The sequence below is a fragment of the Apis laboriosa genome, unplaced genomic scaffold (assembly GCF_014066325.1).
Source record: "Apis laboriosa isolate Shangri-la unplaced genomic scaffold, ASM1406632v1 scaffold24_cov149, whole genome shotgun sequence".
NCBI classification, from domain to species: domain Eukaryota; kingdom Metazoa; phylum Arthropoda; class Insecta; order Hymenoptera; family Apidae; genus Apis; species Apis laboriosa.
The window spans coordinates 227,483-251,805 of NW_025222499.1; the positions used below are offsets into that span (position 1 = coordinate 227,483).

Sequence of the window (24,323 nt, forward strand, 5' to 3'; positions counted from 1 at the left end):
AAAAAAAGAAAAAAAAAAAAAGACTCATCTACGGTTCTCTCCTGAAAAGAAGCGAGCCGCAACCGTTTACAATCATCTCGTGCAAAGCAGGAGAGGTACGAATGAATCCATTAAAAGAAAAAAAATATCAAACAGAAAGGACTTGTCAAAGAGGGACTTCGTGAACGAGCCGAAACGAGATAAATATCAAAGAGTTTTTTTTTTTTTTTTTTTTTTTAGAAACTTCATCCGGCCGCCCCAGTTACAAAATTATCCCGAGTGTCTAACACTCTGTGCGTGCAGTTGAATCGATACTCTGTCCGAATTTTGAAACGTCGGGAGAACAAAAGGGGAAACCACAATCGTCGACGACAATGAGGATCGCGGCTGCGAACGAAATTCGCGCGGATTAATTGGCAATTCGCTCGACAATCGGTTAATTGGGGAATTAGGGAGGAATAGCCTAGGAAGAGAAGTCGTTGAAATGACAAACGTGGTTCAAGAGGCACGGTTATTTCTCGCGTTCGCCTCGTTCGCCAGTGTTTCTCGCGTGCCACATGTTGGAATGAAAATAAAACCCTCCATATTGATGCACGAGGAAACGATTCTATTCGTCGTTGTGAATAACGATGTGCTTTTTAAATTTTGTTTGATTATCATCATTGTGTAATTGATTCTCGATCTGTTATATCTTTGAAAATTTATGAGACTGATTATACGGTTTTATAACGGTATATTTCAATGGACATTCGAAAGGAGGAAATGTTGGAAGAGACGCGCGCGAATATTGGTCGTCGAGGAGAAGAGATGGTACGATAAGGAGTGGCGGGAAGGTGAGTAGAGAAAAAGAAAATTTATTTTTGCTTATTTCGATTGATGATGATTTCTTGCTGTAAACGTGGAATGTTGGCTATTTTATCTATGCGATTTAATTTTATATTTAAATATTGGATTCAAATGTGATTCCCTCTGAGAATTATTTTTAATCTTGCTTAATTTCGTATACGTTGTGAAACGTGTTATGATTAAATTTTTTAGTGGATTTTAGTCGGGGAGATACACGATCATAACTGATTTACGATTCATAAAAACTTTATAAGCGGAGTGGAAGATTTAAAATTAAGATACACTTTTAAATTCAGAGAGAATTGTGAAGAAATAATTGAAAAATTTTCAGAAGCACAATGTATATACAGAATATTAGAAAACCGATAGAGAGGATTTTAAAAAAAGTAATTTTCTAAAATAGCTGAACTTAATAATAAATTTTTATCCATGGATCTACTATCTGAATGGAAAGACGAAATTATGAATTATTAATAATATAATTATGAATTAGAGAATATTTAAAAACTGATACATATTTAAAAATTATATAAAATACTCTGAGAAGCGTTCACAGAAATAAATAATACGCAGAGTATAATTAAATTAGCAGAACCTCATAAATTATATTCTAACAAAAAGAAACAGAATTGAAACGCTGAGAAGCGTGCATAGAAATAAATAATAAACAAAAAATTATTCAATGAAATATCACAAAAATACGTTCACAATAACAAATAATACGCATAATTGTAATAATAGAAAAATTACAACAATATTTAAACTAATATATGAAAAACTATTAAACGAAAAATCTAACATTAATCTAATTTTATTAAAATTAATATAAAAAAAAAAATTATCGAACTATGGAAAGCGTGCACAAAAGCATATATTATACGCAGACCACAACAAAAATAATTTCTAAAAATCCTTACATTAGAAAAAAAAATCCTCTATAACAAAAAAATACTTCTACTATCTCATATAATAAATGTAACGATACAAAATAACAATACAAAATATTAGAACGAATATCTATCAAATTGAATGAAAATATAGGTAAATACTCGACGAATCTCCAACATCGATTTATCCAAAAATAAAGTTTAAAATATAAAAAAGTTTTCCATTTATCTCTCCACGCGTATATTCATCACTTTTTTTTCCAATTTATATCACCGTTTCTCTAACATTCTGTATCATATCATATTGCTCGAACAATCTAACATCATTGCTGGCTGTTCCAAAGCAAAGTTTGCATTATCTTCCTTTAAATTTCTTATCTCACGTGAACATTTCCCGCATCGTTAGCAAGAAAGCACCTCCGCAGGATGAAGTTTAATCACAAAAGCAATCCTGCTCTCCTCTATATTAAAACATCCCTTCGGGGTGGGGAGGGAGGGGGATGAACTTAAAAGCCGAATATCATCCTTTTCACTCCGGTGATACCAGAGGATTCGTTCGGCCATCGCAAATAATCTCGTAAATGGAAGAATGGAATGAAGAAGATTCTTCCTTCGACGATCAAATATTCGCGTGAAAAATATCGAGAAAAAGTTACTGGAATGTATTAAATTTTTCTTTTCTTTTTTTTTTTTTTTCTTTTTTTTCTCTCGAAATGCATTATTCAAAGGGGCAGTACTGTTAGTGGTCGAATTGGACAAAGAAGAACAGTGCAGTTGCAATGCTGCCGAAGGTCGTGGTTATGCAAATGAAAATGGCTGGGTTCGATCGTTACAGCAACCAATTCTTGACAACCAATGGAATTCGTTATTTACTTTATTTAAGGTTTTCTCTTTGTTGCGGATACGTGACTTCCTTTTGTACTTTATTTGGCTAAATGTGAACGAGAGATATTTAATATTTTGCACTCTTTGATAGTGCAATTAAATTAGAAGAGAAATTCAAAATTAATAAGAAATTTAATTTATTCCTTTATCGTAAAAATTTTTTTAACGCTTATTCTCTTCTTCTTTTTTTTCTGATATAAACTATGATTTGGATGAAAAAATTAAAAAGTTTCGTTCATTCGAGCATTCTTGCTTTCGAAGATTGATCAATAGAGAGAAAATAGCAATCGTCAAAAGAATTTAAAAGTGCAGAACGTGTCGAGGTTAAATCACTTTAATTGTAATGAATCTTTTTATACATTGAAAGAGTTCACTTTATGCACAATGGAACTTGTTTCGTGTTTGACCTACAATATTTTATTCGAATGTAGGAAGAGATAAAAATTTTTTTCACAGGAATACGATCCGAATAAAAAACAAAAAATTGGATTGTGCCATTTTTTGTATTTTTGTATCGCACAATTTTTAATAAAATGATAAAATTTGTATAAGACTTACGATACACGTTTCTTACTTTTCTATTCTGTATCGTATTGAGTTGTAATCAATATGAACTATTTGTGTTAAACATCCGCAAAATTTAAACTTTTTTATTCGATAAAATATATCAGTCAAATGTGAATAAATTATTGATTCTTCAAAATATGAAAATATTTATATTTATATTTACACGTATAAAAATAAAATGAACAATATTAAAAAATATTTTTAATTTTTCATGCCTCATCATTCGCGATACGATAATATTATTATATGAATAAATATTTCTGATTGTGTGAAATGGATATTTATGATAAAACAAAATTTTATTCCCCTTCTATCTACGAGACGTTCGATATATCTTGTTTCCATTTCAATAAACCATTCACAAATGTAAATTATGAATTGACGTACTCATGCTTTGAGATATTCCTGCTTTGTTCCACATTGTTTTTTACACTCATTATTGTAATTTACTACACACAATCTTAACACAGAATTCATTTTCTTTATAAATCGTACGTAAATTCCATCTATCGATCGTTAATATTGTTTCAAAGATTCAAATACTATTATTTTATGAATACTAGATACGTACATATATCATCTAAATCAAGAAAATACGAATTTTCAATCTCTCAAACAAATAAATAATAATTTTTGCTATTTCCAAGAAATTTAAAATTCCATTAAAAGATATTCCTTCCATTCTCGAAAGCAAAAAATCTAACTTTCATACGTTACAATTTATTACAAAAGTGAAGTCACGAATCGATTTAAAAACATCATCTTTAACATCTCATATACACTTATTTTTTTAAAAAAATATTGGAAACGATAAAATTCAAACGGCAGTACCAATATATATATATATACACCCCCGAGACGCGGGGGTTGAAACCGCAATCGAGCTCGAATAGATCTCGAATCCCGGCTAAGCCCGTGATAAGAAAATAGATAAGTTTTCGGTCGTAAACATAGATTGCGAAAAGAAGCGTAAAGAAGGATTTGGATCGATACAAAGTGAGAACTTTCCACTTGGTGGAAGGCGCAGCAAGAGATATGAAACGTGAACGAACAATGCTCTCCTGTTACTACTGTACATAATGTGTTGTGCACATGGCGCGCGTATGTACGAAAATTGACAGATAATTTTGCACAAACGCGTTATACACGCTCTGCTTATGTATATCTATCCTTATGTAAAAGTGAATGGGCACGAGAGGATGGTAAACGACGAGGCGTGCGTTGTATACGTATCACGAAGTTGTATTAAAGCGACGTCGAGCAAGAAGTTTCGCCTTCTGTTAAATGAAACGAGGTACTGGGCGAGCTGGTACTCCATTTTCGAGAAACTCATAGACGTAACTTGTTTACGAGAAATGTTTGCTAGTAAATGGTGCATGGAATTGATGCATTCAATGAAACCGTGGTTCGAATCAGAAAAATGTTATGTTATGTTTTCAATGGCCTGTTGAATCATTGAATTGGAATAGCGAGGAATGAAAAATTTTTCTGTTTTAATATAACTTTAATCATTGAATTAGAGTTAAGAATTTGCAATGTTTTTATAATAATATTGAAAAATTAAGAATTGATGGAAATTCGTTCAGAAACGTTGGTTAGAATTTATGATGATACGATAATGAAAAATTAAAATAATCTGAATTTGAAAAGTATATATAAAAAGCGAAAAGAAATTTGTTATAAATCGTTTCGTTTCCATTCTTGGATTAATTCCATTGTTATCTTTCGATCCAGTTTCGACTTAGATTCAACTTCCGGCCAATTAACTTTTCACTTTAACCGTGCCCCGGAACATTATCTTTTATTAAATTTACTACGACGCTAACTCGTTGTTAATAATACAGGATTTATTCCAACTTTAGGAGTGCAAAATGCCCCAAGGAAGCATCCATTGGCAAGGGACGCAGAGAAGAGCCTGCGGTCCAGGAGCTCACTGGAATGTTCAGGTTGGTTTCAAACTTCCAAGTACAAAGTACTTTTAAAATTAATACACGTATCTCGCTAAGAATCTACTCGAAATCATTTTTCGTTTATTTTATTAAATACACGAATCTTTCTATCTTTTGTCTGTGTTTCATATTGAATTTATAATTTTAAAAAATTTCTATTTAAATTGTAAACGCATTTAACGAAACACTTTTTTTATAAATTTAATTACTGTTATTATTTATTATAATAATTTTGTATTTAGTAAAGTAAATGAAAATAATTTTGGTTACATATTAAATAGAAGAAAGTACATGCTATATATATATTCAATTATAAATTTGCATAAGTAATCTTCTTTCTTTTTTTTTTTTTTTTTTTAATAGAGATAAAATTCATTCATTTTCTTTTGATCGATTATGTTATGTTATAGATATATATAAATAGAGCATGTATAGTGATAGACACGACTACATCTAGCATAAATTGATCTAAAATTGAACCGTGTCAATATATTTTCTAAGAAAGAAAATATACTGAATAAAATAATTAATACAAGACACGGAAGATTCTTTTTTTTTTTTTTTAATTTTAAAAAGGAAATCATAAATAATATATTTCTTGCGATATTATTTCCAAATCATTCCAATTCAACGTTTCTTCTTAAATTTTGAATCATTCTATTTTCAATTATTTGTATAAAATTTTCGCGAATATCCACTTGTTGTTTGTATTCGTCATTTTGAAAACATCAATGAATAATCGATTTTTGATTTTTCTAAGAGAGAAATAGAATACGCCTTTCACTAAAAAAATTGTTATCCGAATAATCTTCGCGTGTAATCTGGAAAGTGAAACACGAGTTCTCTCGACAGTATCCGCGGAGAGATATTATTCGCGAGCATGCGATATTGTTCAAGTGTATATGCAAACAGAAGCTCGGCTGTGCATACAAACGCGACTGTTACATCTATATTTGCAATACGAGGAACAACACGTTAACGAGGAAATAATTTCGTGCAAATGAAAATCTAATTACGTTTCTTAATTACGCTCAAGTTATATATTTTACGTAAAATTCGAATAATTTTAACCCACTTTTATATATCCGATAATTAGAAAGGAGCATGCTTCAAAATTTTATTAACTTTATATCAAAATTTCTTAATTTATGCTACTTGATATTTTTCTATAATTTTCTCCAATCTTTCTAAGCTGTAGCACAGAATCATCAATTTACTATCTTTCTTAATTATTCGTAGATATTTGTTTAAAATTAGATCACGTAGATTTCTTATGGCAAGAAATATTTAACACCGAAAATATACTTTACAACACTAATTTGAAAAAAAAAAAAAAAAAAAGAAGGAAAAGAAATGATCGCACAAATAGAATTATATTAAATATCACTTATTTTCACTTGAATAAACATAAAAACAAAAGTGATTGTACAAATTTTTGATGTATTATCAATCAAATTTAATAATTATTCTATGAAGATAAATTGAACGTTCGAATATGTGACATCGACTGTATAAAGTGTCAAGTCTATAAACTAACTAAAAACGAAACGATGATTCATGACCAGCGAGACATGGTCCAGGTTATTAACTGTTAACGAAAGCAATTAAATCGAATAGGTGGTGAGAGGCAAGGTGACAACACGATGCTTGTGGTACGCCTGCAAAGCTCTCGGAATTGGTCTGCTACTAATGCTTTTAGGAGCTTGCATGGCGACCATAGGTGAGTAGAACTCCGGGGACTAAACAATTTCCATTAACATTATTACTGTTACGATCTACTTGAGAATAATGTGAAAATAACTCAACAAATTGTATTTAATATACCAAACACCTTTCGCTTTAAAACTACATAGAGATGTATATGTAATTATTATACGTAATTATTAACTCTTTCGTTACGATGAGAGAATGCATGTAAAAGCATTTGTTTTTTTCTAACGTAGAATTATATATACTTGTATACACGTGTTCTGTACAATTTTATAATTAAAAAAATATAAATCGGTTTTTTTAATAGTAGCGAAAGGATTAAAAAAATAGTAAACAAATCATTCTTTCGTATTTCCTTAAAATATATGAAAGATATATATTAGATGCATGATATTGATTAATGATTTGCTTTTTTCCTCGATGCTTGTAACAATTTTATAATATCTATGCGATATACGAATTACACCGCTCACAAATTTGCGATTTGATCAGCATGAATAGAAATAAATTAACATTATCAATTACCAATCAAATCAATAGGGATTAATAATATTGCAAATTATTAATATAAGTAGCATCTGAATTGAAATTATTACACTGATGATCAAACATATATATTCTAATAATTTGATTCAACGATTCTAATAATCGTTGAATCATAACGTGCCTATTTTTCTCGGAAATATCAAAGAATTTTATATCTGCATATCATATAGGATACTTCGCAGATCAGCTATCCGTGGCTCAAGAGATCAGAGGTAACTTAACGATAAAAGTGAAGAATGAATCACGTGGATTTCATCTGAATAACCTCAGTTATGCTGGCCCAATTGTAATGGGCGTAGGAGGTAATGGTAATATTTTATAGAATATTTAGAATGATATTCTCGAATAATATTTTTCATTTTATAATAGTTATTGTTACGGACTGCGTCATCGTTTCGATAGCAAAATTATTTTAAAGAAATTTATTATTTACAATGTATATATTAAAGCTAACATTTCGAACATTGAATAAACATAAGTTCCAATAATACGTGGAAATATAAAATTTAACAAATGATCACAGCAGTCGACATTTACAATGATAAAATTAAAAAAGAATATTTAAAGATTGAAAAATTGCATCGATATTTTATAAAAATTTCTAATAAATTGTTATATCTATATACATTCGTTAAAAAACGAAATAGGAAATATAATCGTATAATAGTACAAATATAATGAAATGAAACAGAATATGGAAGCGTAACAAACATGATAGATAGCACCTATTGCTGGAAGTTTAACTTATTTAATAATAAAACAAAAAAATGATATTTGGTTTATTGTCTGAAACAATGTACTACACATGTCATTTCTTTTTTTTTCTGGAAAAAAAATGAAAAAATAAGTTTTGCCCCCAGAGAGATTTGAACTCTCGACCCCTGGTTTACAAGACCAGTGCTCTAACCCCTGAGCTATGGAGGCTCACGGTTAGGTACGTCTTGAAAATCGTATATAACGCCAGACATTTTTCTTATATATTCTTCGAAGAATTTTCAATTAAATATAAAAACTTTAAACTAAATTAATAATTATTTCTATTTAATTTATTAATATAATTTAATATAAGATAATTTTCATTAAAAATTGAAAAAACCAATAGCAATTACTTAAATACGTATATAATACGATTAAAATATTCAAATTATGTTAATTTGAATTTAATAAAAAAAATTGTTATTATTAAATTGCAAATATATTTTATAATATAAATTATTCATGATAACTTAGAATACAATACATATATAATTTAAAAAATAATGATATAGATAATATATAATCTTATATATATAATCTTATATATTATTATATATTAATAAAATTATATTATAAAATATAATATAATTTTGCAAAATAAATAACAATTTATTTTTAAATAAAAATAATATATATACCAAAAAATATTACTAATATTATAAAGTATATATATTTAATAATTAAAAGTTAATGATTTCTATTATAATACAACTTTACCTAGTAAAATTATAATTAAAATATATTCCAAATATTAAGATAATAATTTCATATCTCTTTTCATCTCGTCTGATAAAATATACCTTGATAAAAAACCTTTGGAGACCACTTAATCCGTCCATTATCAACGCTTTGTTCTGATCCGTTTCACGAATTGATTTTTTCAACACAAAAGGATAATTAAAAAGAACAAATTAACAGCATATTTCGCTTTTATTTCTGAAAACTCTTCGATTATCGCATTGATAATATTTTATCATTGATTTTTAATTAGTTAAAATAATTATTAATCAAAAGATTTTTAAGTAATTGATATTACGAAATATATATTCAATTATTTCTAGAATAATTAAAATATCTGACGTTATGTTACGAATTACTTTCATTAATTATACTTCAAAAGATTTCGAAACTTTAATTATAATATCTCTAAATAAAAATACCAAAACCTTACAAAAAGTACATCGTATCTATTTACAATCCTATAATAATTTTCATAAAATGAACAATTAAAATACATACTTAAAAAAGAAAAAAAAAGAGAAATATCAAATATCAATTTATCCCTTATTCAAGAAAAAGAAATTCCGATTTATAAATCACAATTACTGAAATTTTACGCTTTCTTTCCATGATCTCTAAATGAAAATAACGTTAGCTTAATAGGTTAAGTCGATGACTTGAAGTACTTGAACTTGTAACCCCTCTGATCCCTCGGTAATGCGATAAAATCCCACAGGATTTATCGTGGTGGCAGCCTGTGTAATGACCTTCGAGGCCCGTGACAACGCTGCCAAAGTGGTTCCGGCCCGTTTCCGCTTTAATCAAACGTCGACAATAAAAAATACGAGGAATCAACGGAACCGTAGATCCACGTCTAGTCAAACGACGAAATGGGATCATCAATTAGGCGTGTTCAAAGTGAACAGAAGCCCGAGCCCAAGCATACACGAGGTTTCGAGGAAACAATTGACCGCGGAGTTCATGCAGTTTTCGAAAGAATTGAACGAGAAACAGGCTGGCCACTCGATTAAGAAAAGTCCCAGCGCGCCAACTTTGATAGACAAAAAATCACCACGCAAAAGAACGTCAAAGTACGCTGGATGCGCTTTATTAAATCCGGAATTATTGCAGAGACATGCCCTTTCCGTTGATAATCCGAGCTACAGCCCTCACCAGGTATTACAAAAATAAAAAGATAATAGGATAGACCCGTACAAAATTGTGTTTTTATTTTTGCAAAAATCTTTTTTTAAAATTAATTTAACATTTTCGTTATAATAATTGTTAGGATGATTTTTATTTAATGATTATTGGAAATGATGTTAAAGTATTTGTTAACAACAAATCGTTAGAAAATATATATGCTTCAAACTGAAGATTTATTTGCCGAATAAAGCTAACTATACGAATTCTATATTTTAAATAACTCAGTTAGGATAACTTCGTTCAATATTGAGACAAAATTTGATTCATCTCTAACTCTACAATAAATTATTTTCGTATGTTTTGCTCTTAAATTGATCTTTGAATTGATTTCAAATATGTACAATTTAAATATTTAATATTTGAATATAAAAGTTTATGCGTTTATATACATGTATCTCTGGTATGCAGATAAGATAAGACCCGTATGAAGTGAAACCGGCATAAAACCCGTTTGAGTGTTCATAAATTGCTTTATGATTTTTTTACAATAAGAATTAAAAAGCAAAAGTTAACGAACGAGATAAACCTTGAAGATAAACAAAGAAAATAAATAAATTCTCAAAGAATAGATATAACATGCAACACTTGTATAAATATTAAATATCACACGTCGAATAATTTTTTAATGTTACTATTAATTTAGATAAAAATTGTATCATATCGAAAATCAAAAAAAAAATATATTACACATTCTATATTTTTATTAATTATTTTATGTTAATTGTGGAATCATTTTATAAAATCATATTATTTTAATTACACAATTTTGTACAGATTTCTTCTCTTGTTAATCACGTACGTAATCGAAGTAATTTTCTGGATAGGTCAGCAGAGAAAGTTTGGATCAGCAAAAGATGGGAGGCAGCCAGGTTTCAATGGCGATGGATTTGCACATTCCTAATAAAGGTCCAGTTACGTTGAAAGTTAAAGATAGATCGGACACAGCGAGACGTCATCAACTGCTTCGACAAACGAAAGTTGATTACGTCGAAGAAGTTGATGAAGCTGTTAAATCACCGACTGGTCGCGGTTACTCGCCTAAATTATCAGGTCAGTCGTTACGATGATTATGCGAAAATGTTATTCGTCTGTGATGAATTTTTAACGAACTACGAATTATTTCCGTACAGGTGCCTATAGCAAATATCCAGACGATTTTGTATCGAGGAAAAGAAACTCGATAGATATAAAATTATTAGAAGAATTGACAGCGTCGAAAGATCTTACAAAAATATCGCCTAGAGATTTTCGTAAAATCTCTTCGCCGAGCTTCCATAAAATGTCATTCGACAAAAGTGGAAGTGATCGTAGGATCGAGAGAAGCATGGGACAACGTAAAGCCAGCCTTGAATTCAGGAAAAGTCCCGACTTTCGGAGGGGAGATTATAGGTAACGTTACGAATTATGTGATTTATGCACGTTAAAAGTTTCAAAACGGAACTTGGAAATAAAGGATCGAAGATCTTTTTTTAATCACGTGTTATTAATTAAGAAAGAATAATTTTTCACGTTTTAAATTTGATTTTTTTGCTAATTCAAGAGCAAATTAAATTTTTTTTAAATTTAATCATCTTTTACATAAAATATAAGATGTATAATAATTCTTAGTTAATCTAATTTAAACTTGTATATAATATAATATACCTTTCTCCCTTCTAAAATATTAAAATTCTTTTAATATTAATTCTTATTATTCAATTCATTATAAGTACTTGATAATTAAAAAGAAAAATTCGAAAGCGTAAATAAAAATGTTTGATAAATTTATCCCAGGAAATTGTCAGTGGACAGATTCAGTATCGATTGCGCTAAATACCTATCCGACGATGTGGAAATGAGATCAAGGGCGAGCAGCGGTGACAATCTGAGAAGACAACGGCAACCGAAACTGCATCATTCCAGATCGGATGACAATAAGAGGGCGTCGTTCGAAAGACACCAGAAAGACGCTCAATCGAGCCGATACTCTTTGAACACGCAAGCGGTCATCGAGAGTGGGGGATCAGAGGCCGAATTCAAGTATTTCACGGCAACGTCACTTGACACGGAAGAAAGTCGCGCTGACAATTCAGACGACAGCCACGCGATCGATATAGACGAACAGATAGCAGCGAATGTGCCGTCCGACGGGCCGACAGAAGCTGATGCCTTACTCGAGGAACCTGAATTAGAGAACGTGCCCGAAACCGACGTTGAGAGCTCGAGGTACGAGATGGATGAATCCGAAACGTACGATGAAGCTGCTTTAAGAACGAAAAATTTGATATCTAACGATCAGATATCGAAGAGACAGGGGAAAAATAATATTCGTAACATGGATGAAAGATTGGATGATTTTGTGAAAAGCAAAGAAACCATATTGTACATAAAAGAGCACGAAATTTAGAAAGAAGATTATCAGATCATCATCTGATCGAATATGGGATGTGATTATAATAATAAAACGTGTATTGCGACTCCCTCGTATGATTCGAGGGAAGATTTTTGAAAAATGTTTGAATTTTCCACGTTAGGTACACGTTTAATAGGATATTGAAAAATTGATAAATTTATTGTATCGAAATTGATACAGCCGCTTGTTGTTTGATAACGTATATTTGTTAAAAAAAAAAAAATTAAATATTTATAATATTCGACGTATAAAATTCAATGAACATTGCGCAAATTGTATAAAATAATGATCACGTTTAGAAAGGATAGATAGTTTGTTATGTGGCAGTTTGTTACGATTGCATTTTTACGTGGAATTTAAACGAAATTTGAAACAAATGTGATGGAACGAGTACGACAATTATTAAAATAAAATTCTTTTCGAGCGAATAAATGTTCTTATTGATAACATTCGCTCTGAAGTTTGTTATATTTTCTTTTTATAATTATTTTTTATTGTATTTCGTTTTGCAATTATTTGAATAATTAAATTTATCTTCTCGATTAATATTAAATATAGTAACGCGATACATGCTCAATGATCTCAAAACATTAGTGTAAATAAAGTTAATATAGCTTATCGCGGATTGTATTTTGTTGCAAGACAATCATTTCGAAAGAAAATTACTTTCCCTCACGAGAAAAAAAAACATGATAAATATAAAAATTTGCCGCACTGATGACAAATAATAAATATATATACCTTCTTATGTGATCCGTTGATCTGTATAAAATTAATAATATTTATAATGAAAATACATAGAAATGATGTTGAAATCACGAAACATATTTCTGCCGAAGATTATTATAGCCTTCTGCATATGTACGAACAATTTCGTCATTGTTTATGATGAAAAAAATAAAGCGAAGAGACGATCGTGAATTGATTCGCGCTGATTCATGCAATTATTCGAACTATTTCAAACTTGGCGATGTATCAAAAATTCTCTCTCGTTAAAAATATTCAATATAAACTACGCAAACGTAGCATAAATTTTTAATAAACTTGAAATATCTAAAAAATAAAATTGAAACAATGCAAATATTACGAACTATTTGCAATGATTCTTGAAATTTTATTAAAAATATATTTTCCAGTTTTTAAAGCTTTCAATATATATCGTATTACCACTTTTTAATCTAAACTTATGCTATTAAATGACTGCTAAAAAGAAAATAACAGGATGTATCAATGTTTCAAACAACATTTTTCTCGAAACAATAAAAGTTATACGATTAAAAATAAAATTTTAAAAACCATGCTAAGAAAAATCAATGTGTATTTACTCATATGAAATGGTTTTTTTAAATCATATCAAACATATATACAATTATTATACAATGTTGAAATATCTCTAATAATACATTTTACGAAAGTTCAGTAATTCAAAAATAGAATTAACTATTAAGAACTTTCTTATTCTATTGTTAAACCATTTCACATAATTGAATAGGCATAAATTGTGGCCTATTTCATTATACGAGATGTCGAAATCGATCTTTCAGATTCGATAAAAAATACTTTTTTTTTAGATAATATAACGAGAACGAAAGAATCAATGGATTTTGTAAGTATTCGAATCGAAAATATAAATATAAATAAAAAAAAAAAAAAGAAATCTAGCAAAAAATGACAATCCATTAACGTCGAGTGATATATATGCGTTGTTTAAAAAAAAATGAAAAGGTTTAGTCAAATGATAATAAAAAAATCTATTTTTATATTTCTCCTACAATATGATGATTGAATTGATGAAATACGATTGAACGTATTAAATCATCGTAAGATGAAAATCACGTTCTTTCTAATTCTAGTTTAATTTATTTTTAGTACGAATAATATACATTTGAAATCAGTAAAGAAGCGATTTTATGCGCAGAGAAATTTCTTCGTTTATTTTCGTTCGACATTTTGCACTAAAAATTGATAATGAAAAGATAAAATATTCAAAAATATTTTCTTGGCAAACGAAATAAAACGAAAAGAGACGAAATGCGTTTATTCAGAAAACAAAAATTATTTGTTATTCGAGTTTGAATGGACCAATGTTTAAGAAAAAAATATACGTATAAAAATGATAATTCAATGATAATACGTGTTTGGAAGATTGCTTCTCTAACTCGATCTAATATTTCACGCCCAATTATTATGTACATATGTATAATATACTTGAGAAATTATTTATTAAATAATAAATAATACATTATGTACATACTTATTTTTGGAAACTAAAATTTAATAATTTTTTACTTCTACATTGTCACGAGATTCAAATATTGTTATCTTTCTTTATGAAACAAATTTTTTAATTATTTTTCAATAAAATTATTAAAATACATTTAACAAAAACAAAATATTTGTGTTTTTTTTCTAAACTTGAGTATGGATAAATATTAATAAATATTATTTTTTAAAATTTGATTTCATGTATCTATATAATATAATCTTAATTATTGAAAATTATATGTATATTAAATATGAGAATGCTACGTTAATTATTTACGCCAATATCGTGTAAATATATACAAAATATTTAATTAATAATTAACAAGAAAAACATAATCAAGCTGTGATGAAATAAATAATAATTACTAATAGTAGTATGGATTACTTGCTATCATAGTTAGTGCTGTGTATTTGAGGCAATATTTACAGATATACAATATACAACATAAATTCAAAAAAAATTATGTACGATAAAATTATAAACGATTTAAAGATACTCATGAAATACACAATCAATGACAATTTCATATATTTATTATTAAATAATTTAAAAACGCGTTTAAAAATCAATTTCTTAAAAATTGAATGATATATGCTAGTATTAAAATATATTTTAATATGCATTTGTTAAAATTAAGAATTATTTTTTTTATTAATTAAAAAATATTTCTGATAAATCTAAAAAAAATCTCGATACCATATGTATATAATATTATCTTCAAATATCTTTATATTAAAATTAAATGAAGGCAATAAATATGCAATATACAAACAATATTTCAAAAGCGTAATTTTTAAAGAAAATCATTATTTTTTTCAAATTTATATTTAAATAATAAAAAGACATATCAAAAAAATCTTTGTTATAATAATTGAATTTGTCAAACATTTTAATATATTTATATAAAATCATTCAAGTGTAATCAAGAGTATCTTTTACAGCACTAACAATGTTCTTTACTTAATATAAATGGTTTTGTTGTAATCAAATTGTATATTTAGCAAATGCGTTGAAATAAATGAATATCGCTGTAAGATTCAATGTAATCTTTGCATGCTGATTGTTGTAAAGTCTCAATAAAACAACTTTCAAATATTATTCGTATATGAATATATTTTTTTCATACAAAAAGTAAAAATAAAAATTTGGGCGCGAAATATTTGTCTCATTGTATACTTTCAGTTGATAAAAAGTACTCACCGATTGCGGCGTCCTCTCTCTATGCTTTCATCTTAGTTCATCTCTGGTAAAAAGAATTCAACTAATCCAGCAATCGTTAATATGATTGATTTTTTCATATTTTTCCAGCCTGTAATATATAAATGAATTAAATTAGTATTAATATATATTAACATTTTTAATCTATATTAACAAAATTTCTAACTTATAATTACATTCTTTAAACAAAAAAAGACCAAAAAAAATAAAATGTGCAAAAATAAAATATAATCAATTATCAATAAAGAATTCAATAAATAAAAATTTAATTAGAATTCAAATTAATTTGAATTTTTATAGTTTTTTAAGCAATTAATTAATACAAAAGAATTCTTAAATTTTTACATAATTAAAAAATTATATAGTTGCATAATTGTTATCCAATTATTAATACAATACTACAATAGATTAATTTTTATAAAACAATATGAAAATATGTCGGTAGAGTAGAGGCTGTATATTTCTACAATAGAATATTGAACACTAGGTGGCGGTTAGTATTCGCATGGGGGTATCGGTACAGGTGAGCGACGGCGGGAACTGAAGAAAGAGCGAGAGAGAACTTATCAAATTAATGGTTGAAAGCAAGATAGAGTTGGTGAGGGGCCACAGAACATCGTCGAAGTAATACCTTCGTTCGTTTGAGCAGTACACTGCTGGACGCCATACTCAGCGCTTGTGATTTTTTTATTGTCTAAAAAAAAATAAAAAAAAATAAAAAAAAATATGCAGAATCTATGAATTTTGGATTCATTGTTATTAAAAGTGATTTTTATTAAAAAAGTGCCAAAAAATTTTGTTTTCAGTAATGATGTTTTGCCATCGGTAACAAAAATTTCTAAAGGATCAAGGAACAGAATGACGTCCGAACGGTTTCACAAGTAAGTTTCCTTTTATACAACAGACTTTGTACATACCTTTCCGAATTTTCATATTTTTATTTCTCTAACAATACGCATTTTTTATATTACAATAAGATATCTATCTAAGACCCAGGAAGTAGAGAAATGTCGAAGAACTAGGTTCTTGTCTCTGGTTAAAGTGAAAAAATGACATGCCTGGTTAACCATGAGAACGAAGTATTGCACTTTGAAATCTTGATCACCGACTGCAATTCAATAGGGGATCAGTTAGAGAAATTCATTGTTTCATAATCAGCATAATATTATGATTCATAAGATTTATTAATTTTATAAATATTTTTCTCTTTTTTAAGAATTATTAAAAAATGATAAAAAAAATAATTTTAATTATTCAATTTTTAAAATTATTGTATTATTTACTAATATAAATTAGTAATATTTTTAAACTACCAATATTATATCAATTGATTTATTACATTATTCATGTAACTTCATCAATGCTAATGAAACTTTTTGTAATAACATTGTCATTTAATTCAAATAATATAAACAATTGTTGAATGAAAGAATTCAAAAGAATTTTAAATGTCTACTTACCTAAAAATGCACAATATTTATGATTCTACACTATCTCATCGATATATGTACATCACGCCGCGCGTGCGGAATTTATGCATGAGAACACCTTTGCTTTTATTTGATTCAGCACGAAGATTTATCACCCAATTCACTTCTACGAATACTAGGTATACATAGCACTTCTGAATATCATCTTTCACTGAAAAAATATTCATTTAATTAAAAGATACAATAATTTATTTCAAATAGAAATATTTATTTAATAAACTAAATCATTATTTTAAAATTAATATAATATATAAATTGTTTTTTATAATTAAATATCTTTAGAATTAATTTCAATTAATAAATTTTTTTTAAACTTAATACTTTTATAATAACAATTATTGTAATTCAAAAAATATAACAATTAAGGGATTCATTTAATATAATGAAGATAAAGTATTCTTTTTTCTTACAATACTTACAGTTTCATTTAAATAAAATAAATACATAACAACAAACAAATATGTCAAAATGCAATAAATAATTTGTAAAATAAAAAATTATAATGTATCTTATTAAAATTTTACATATATAATATTTTCACTAATTCTTTTATTATTATTTCTTATTTATAATTTTCTTCTAATTTTTTATAGGTATGTATATTCTAAATAAATCAGTAATTAAATTTCTAAAAATCTGTAGAGTAAAATATATATATATATATATATATATGTAGATTTTGAATATTGTATGTATGTAAGTATATAAAATCTTGTATAAAACCTCTTAATTAGAGAAAAATTAATTAAAGAAAGAAAATTTGAACGAAAGAGAAAACTATGATATAGTGTATTATATTATTAATCTAGTACAAAATATGCAGTTTAATTCAAAAATAAAAAAAATTTATGAAAAAAATGTAATAACTAATAATTAAACATCAATTTGTAAATATAGATGTTTTAAACAGAAAAATATATCTACTAATAAATTAAATTAATTATTTAAAAAATTAATAATATTTTAATGAAAAATAATTATTTTAATGTTTCAATCATATTGCGTCAAATTAATTTTATGACAATAAATACAGTTTAAAAAAATATATAAACTGTATATAATAATATTTTTGATTCATTTTAATTTTTTTCTTATTCTAAAATAATTCATAAAAAAAAATTAAAAATATCATTTTATTAAATATTTAAAAGATATATATATGTTAAACATTTAACATAATTAAAAAATATACATACATACATACATATATATATATATATATATATATATTTCTATAGAGAAAAAAAAATCTTTTAGTAATATTTTGTATATGATTATTTGAATATAATTGTTTCTTCTATAGAGCTGCACGCGATGGCGCCTTAGACATCTTAAAAGAAACAACAAAAAAGGATTGTAACGCACGGGATGACGGAGGAATGACCCCTACATTATGGGCAGCCTTTGAAGGTCATATAGATGCTCTGAGACTGCTCGTCGCCAGAGGGTATGCTCGCAAAACTATTTACTTGTAAACATATTCTAAAAACATGTGTAGATATAATAGAATTTTCCACAAGTATTCTTTTTACTTATTATAATTAATAATTGTGAAAAAAAGATTTTATTATTGTATAAATTTTATTTATTAATATATATGCTTACATAAACTTACCATATATTTGCAATAACTCATAAATAATAAAATTCTTGATCACAACAATGTAACTTATATAATCCCGCAATGAGGTTATTATTTTTTGGCGCCACTATATAACTTTTCTTATTTGAGCAGTGCTTTCCGCGGTTAAAACATTTACGCATGCGCAGAATCTATAATTTTAATAACAAGCTTATTCACAATATATTCTATAATATATTCTATTTTAAAATAATAAAAATGTAAATTTTTTAAAATTTATTTCTATATTTCAAAAAAAATTATTTAATTAAAATTAAATATTCTGATATTTAATTATAATGAATTTAATCTTACCGTATCATATTGTGAATTTAAGAATTTCTTTAAAATTTCTATTTCGAATTTTATAATATAATACTTAAATAAAAAGATTTTTTAACAAAAATTAGAATTTGATGCGAAAGTTAAAAAGTTTACACATATCTCTAGTTAACCTTGAAAGTCACATGTAAATTAAATACGAGGTCGTTGTGGTTAGTGAACACGAAAATTTTAACAATACTTCGTATGAATGACATTCACGAAACATTGAAAAAGTTACATTAATCAGTGTAACGTTGATTACTTTTAAAATATACCTAAGATTAGAACGTAGTTTCCTTCTTTTTTAATTACGTATACGTATTGTATATACGAGAATGTTCTATTAAAAGTTGACAGATGTGTGAAACCGGAAATATATGGTATAATCTGGCATCTATCGACCCTACAAACGGAAATTACGGCCAAGCGAGCACTGATGAAAAACAATCGAATACGAATGGAACAAAATGCAAGGGAACGGAATGAAATGAAACAGGGGAACGAGGAATTGTTATACTACCCATGTATATGCCTATATACTTAATTGTAACTAATTATTTAAAATCATTTCTCAATTTTAAGGTTTTTTTAACAAAAATATTTACTTACCCATTTTAAAGATAAATTTTCAATAAATTTGGAAAATATAAATACATTCATTTGGAAATAAAAGAAAAATAATTGACCACTAATATGAACACAACCACTTTCTACCGCTTTATTCGAAATACTACTGAAATGAATCGGAAAGTACTACTTTAGTCAAAATTAATATTTATAACTAATTGCAAAAATATAATTTATAAAATAGGAAAAAAATAAATGAACATCACATTTTTAATATTAATTTTCACGATAAAAATAAATATATGTGGAAAATATAAATAATTAAAAGGTATTTAAATCATATGAATTATATATGTACTAAATTTAAATATTTTCAAATACGTTAAAAGAACAAAATTCGAAAATTTAAAATCTAATATAATATAAAATAATCGTGTTTCATATTGTATTTTATTATTGTAATTTACTATTATTTACGTTATTATGCATGGATAGTAAACGGTTTAATGTAGTATATCACATAATAGCATAATATATAACAATAAATATATTTAATAAAATACTAATAAAATTTTATTACTATTTGTTTCAATTTTAAATATAATTCATGTCGAATCATAGAAATTTTATAACGATATATTATTTCATAAAATCAGTAATGATTCGTGAATAAGCGACATAAGAGCTAAAAGATAGCACGTGCCCTATTGTAAATAAGATCATATGTCGTTCGATTGGCTTCAGTGTGGTCGACGAACGATAGAAATTCGATATAAGACCTGCTATCCTTCCGGAACTTCGTTCCGTTTGTGTGATATCGCGTAACAGGATATGATGCTACAAAACTCATTTATTTCATTGTTTTCACAGGACAAATTTGTTATAGTAAAAATATTTATTTTCAAAAATAACAATTACAAAAACACAAAAAATATTGTATATATATATATATATATTAAAATTTAACAATAATAAAATACAAATATTGTTTTTTCAAAAATATACTATAGTAAAATAATAAAATTTTTAAAAATTCTCGAAAGTAATACTAAGTACTATTCATTGTAAAAAGAATCCATCCTGTAATTTATTTTGCGTAAACGTATATATTAAACAGCAGATGTAGAATAATTTATGTTTTAACGATTTTCTTCATAGGGGTGATCCCGACAAAACCGATTATTTTGGTAATACGGCCCTTCACCTGGCGGCAGCAAGGGGTCATGAATTTTGCGTCAAGTTCCTCGTGAAATTCGGTTGTAATATTTGGTCCTTAGACATCGATAGACATTCAGCTAGAGATTTAGCTGCTATAAATGGAAGAGAAATGACTCTTCAATTTTTAGATCTTGCTCAAGCCGATCAAGAATTAAATAATCGCAAAAAAAGTCGTCTACTTCGGGAAAAAGCAGAAAAAGATGCTGAAAAAAGGTATTTATGCAATCATTAAATTTAAAAAATTTATATCAACATTAATATAATTTAACATTAATGCAATTTTAATTTCTATAATTATGGTAATTATGCACAAAATAGGTTAAAAGAATATATGAAAAAACAAAAAATGGCAGAAATTCGAGCTGAAAAGGAACAAAAAAAATTATCAAAAGATCGAACAAAATTGGATTTAACTACGGTTAACGAAATCGGTATTCTACCTCACAAACATACTGTGTTGACCTTCAAAGGTCGAGTAAAACCTTCACCAACCTTCAGCGATATCGTCGGCACTACCACCAAGAAACATGGTAGTGCAGTATGTAAAAAAGCTTTAGCAAAAAAAGCTGTTGATGATTTTAAAGTAGTAGAGGTGACTAAATATTTCAATGTACTTTTTATAGATTTAATTATATATTACATAATTAAGAAATGATTAATGTTATCAATAAACTTTATTAAAGCTTTTCTAAATGTGAAAGTTAATGTTAAATAAAAATTTAATCTATTTTAATTTCATAAAACACATTTAAGAAAAAAAAATATAATAAATTTTCATATTTCTAATTAAATTATATATTTTTAGATTGAAGTAAATGGAAAAAAATCGATACGTAGTCTCACTGGACTTAGAAGAGATTCTGAAATAATGTATGTAGGGACTTATGAAACCCAAACTCAACAAATAGGAAAGAGAGGAAAAATTTCGGATGTTTGGGGTACATTAAGCAAAGCACAAAGCACTCCTGATCTCTTAGGTGATCGATCCTTCGATGATGATATAGAACAAGATAATAGAGAAGATATAAATGATATAAAAGATAATGTCTTATTACAAGAACCAGCGAGTATCTTCAATCGACCTGGTTTTGGATCAGTAGCATTTCGAAGAGCAGTAAGTTTATAATATACTTATATGCATGTAATAAAATTAAATAAAAAAGATTTATTATTTTAAATAAGTTTAATTTTTTTAGAAAGCTTTTAGAAAGCTAAAAAAACAATATTTTGTAAAATATTCTATAATGATACGGGACATTTTAATTAAATCACATTATAAATATATAAAACTTCAATCGCGAACTGATTTTTAATAAATATTTAGACCTTAATAATAAATATTCACAAAATTATAAAATATATCTCAATTTTATTTTTTTGATTATTTTCATAATGAATAGTTATAAATTTATGTTATATATTATTATTCACAATATATTTTAAATAATGCAAAATTAAGAAAAAAAAACAATATTATATTTCAAGAATTTATTATTATTATTACAATATTATTTATTGAAATAATAGTTTATTAACATTATTGAAATGTCTCAAATATAATGATTTAAAATTTATTTAAAGCAGTTTATAGAAGACTGCTGTTTTTTAACTTTAGATAACTACTACTTTCGATAATCTGCCATTCTCGCAAGTGGATGCACATGAACAAAACGGTAACTCTTCCGTGAATGGTTCCGTAAATGGATCTATAAATGGTCATAGAATCAATGGGCACAACGAAGAAATCAGCATAGGAAGTGCAGGTAGTTTAGCTCGTCGGCAAAGCATGTGGGATGATGATTTACTTTCAGGTAAATTTATTCTATAGTCAATTTTTTTTATTTTATCAATACATGGCATTTTTGTTTTAAATTTTTATTTTAAAATTTATATAAAAACAAATTAAATTTATAGAGGAAGAGACTGATGAGGAATGGACACCATTACAAAGATTTTTAGTTGCCAACAATTTATCATCAATTCATCCGGTTTTAGAATCAGAACAAATTGATTTAGAAGCCTTAATGTTATTAACTGAAACTGATATCGCCATGCTTAAACTTCCACTTGGACCTAAAAGAAAATTAATGAATGCTATAGCTAACAGAAAAAGAGCATTAGATGCACCAGAAAATATTATTAAAGATAGCAGATTATGAAATATTGATAGAAGAATATTAATCTTATTTTCGAATATTTTAATTTTGTCTAATAAATTATCTAATTATCTACTAAAATATATATATATATATATATATATATATATATTTTATGAATAATTTTTAATTCAAATATTAAATGTATATATCAATATATAAAAAGTCGACGAATTATATTTGAGTTTATTTAGTCATTGTAAAATTTCATGTGATTATAACATAGAGTCATGTAGAGTCATTTTAACTATACGAATTTATAAATACAATAAGATTATATTACAATTTTTATTAAATCAATTAATTTCTAATTAAATCATAAGATAACATATGTCACTCTGTCAGTTTTTTTTATAATATTAAAATATTATAAAAAAAGTTCATTTATTTCCAGAAGAAATATAGTTTTACATAAGCCATAAAAATATAAATTAATTCAATACATGTTGAAATATCATATAAGTATTATCAATGTAAAATTATCTTATCATACTTTAATTCTTTTCTACTCTATGGTGCCTTAAAATAATTATACATCATTAATCCATAATCACAGATATATAAATATTATCGTTATCATATATAATATTGAAGACTGTATTAATTTTATAATTAGTATCTTGTATAAATTTTCTAATTATGTACTCATTTTTAATTTTTTGTATACAATATTAAAATGTTAAAATTATTACATTGATTTATTTCAATTAATTATATTATAATATTATATTATAAAATTTATTGATAAATATTAAAAAACTAAGTAAGAAAAAATACAAAATCTAAACTTTTTAAAGATTTCACATATTATTTATCTGTGATTATAGATTAAATTAATCAATGTAAATGAAAATGTAAATGCCAATATAATAGAATATATTTTTATAAACTATTTAGATGATAAGAAATAAGAGTAAGATAAAGAAATTAATTTTTTTCTTATTGATTACAATGAATTTTATACAAAGTGTACAAATCGAATGCATAAAAATAAAACATGTAAATATCACAATGAATATT

At 26.4% G+C, this 24,323-nt stretch overlaps 2 protein-coding genes and 1 non-coding gene across 3 annotated transcripts; 2 read left to right on the top strand and 1 right to left on the bottom strand.

Annotated features, from left to right (window-relative positions):
* The first annotated feature begins 287 nt into the window (after nucleotides 1-287).
* On the top strand, nucleotides 288-12,547 carry LOC122713543. The gene is made up of 8 exons (XM_043934105.1): nucleotides 288-812; nucleotides 5,027-5,110; nucleotides 6,731-6,833; nucleotides 7,540-7,671; nucleotides 9,582-10,021; nucleotides 10,876-11,101; nucleotides 11,182-11,440; nucleotides 11,825-12,547. The coding sequence occupies exons 2-8, from the start codon at nucleotides 5,036-5,038 to the stop codon at nucleotides 12,435-12,437; spliced, it is 1,848 nt and encodes a 615-aa protein (XP_043790040.1). The 5' UTR covers nucleotides 288-812; nucleotides 5,027-5,035; the 3' UTR covers nucleotides 12,438-12,547.
* Nucleotides 8,221-8,293, bottom strand: Trnat-ugu. The gene has a single exon. It is a non-coding gene; the product is annotated as a tRNA-Thr (tRNA).
* Nucleotides 12,548-16,614: 4,067 nt separating the features above from the next.
* On the top strand, nucleotides 16,615-23,339 carry LOC122713539 (Usher syndrome type-1G protein homolog). The gene is made up of 7 exons (XM_043934102.1): nucleotides 16,615-16,808; nucleotides 18,721-18,864; nucleotides 21,088-21,360; nucleotides 21,466-21,739; nucleotides 21,953-22,261; nucleotides 22,763-22,958; nucleotides 23,062-23,339. The coding sequence occupies exons 1-7, from the start codon at nucleotides 16,786-16,788 to the stop codon at nucleotides 23,304-23,306; spliced, it is 1,464 nt and encodes a 487-aa protein (XP_043790037.1). The 5' UTR covers nucleotides 16,615-16,785; the 3' UTR covers nucleotides 23,307-23,339.
* Nucleotides 23,340-24,323: the final 984 nt, after the last annotated feature.

What these genes read in the sequence shown, in the direction of transcription:
- LOC122713543 (XM_043934105.1), top strand. Translation starts at nt 5,036, where the DNA reads ATGCCCCAAGGAAGCATCCATTGGCAAGGGACGCAGAGAAGAGCCTGC. An exon ending in AATTGTAATGGGCGTAGGAG is followed by an intron (nt 7,672 to 9,581) that starts GTAATGGTAATA and finishes AAAATCCCACAG; the next exon opens with GATTTATCGTGGTGGCAGCC. An exon ending in TTACTCGCCTAAATTATCAG is followed by an intron (nt 11,102 to 11,181) that starts GTCAGTCGTTAC and finishes ATTTCCGTACAG; the next exon opens with GTGCCTATAGCAAATATCCA.
- LOC122713539 (XM_043934102.1), top strand. Translation starts at nt 16,786, where the DNA reads ATGACGTCCGAACGGTTTCACAA. An exon ending in ATGATTTTAAAGTAGTAGAG is followed by an intron (nt 21,740 to 21,952) that starts GTGACTAAATAT and finishes ATATATTTTTAG; the next exon opens with ATTGAAGTAAATGGAAAAAA. An exon ending in CAGTAGCATTTCGAAGAGCA is followed by an intron (nt 22,262 to 22,762) that starts GTAAGTTTATAA and finishes TTTTAACTTTAG; the next exon opens with ATAACTACTACTTTCGATAA.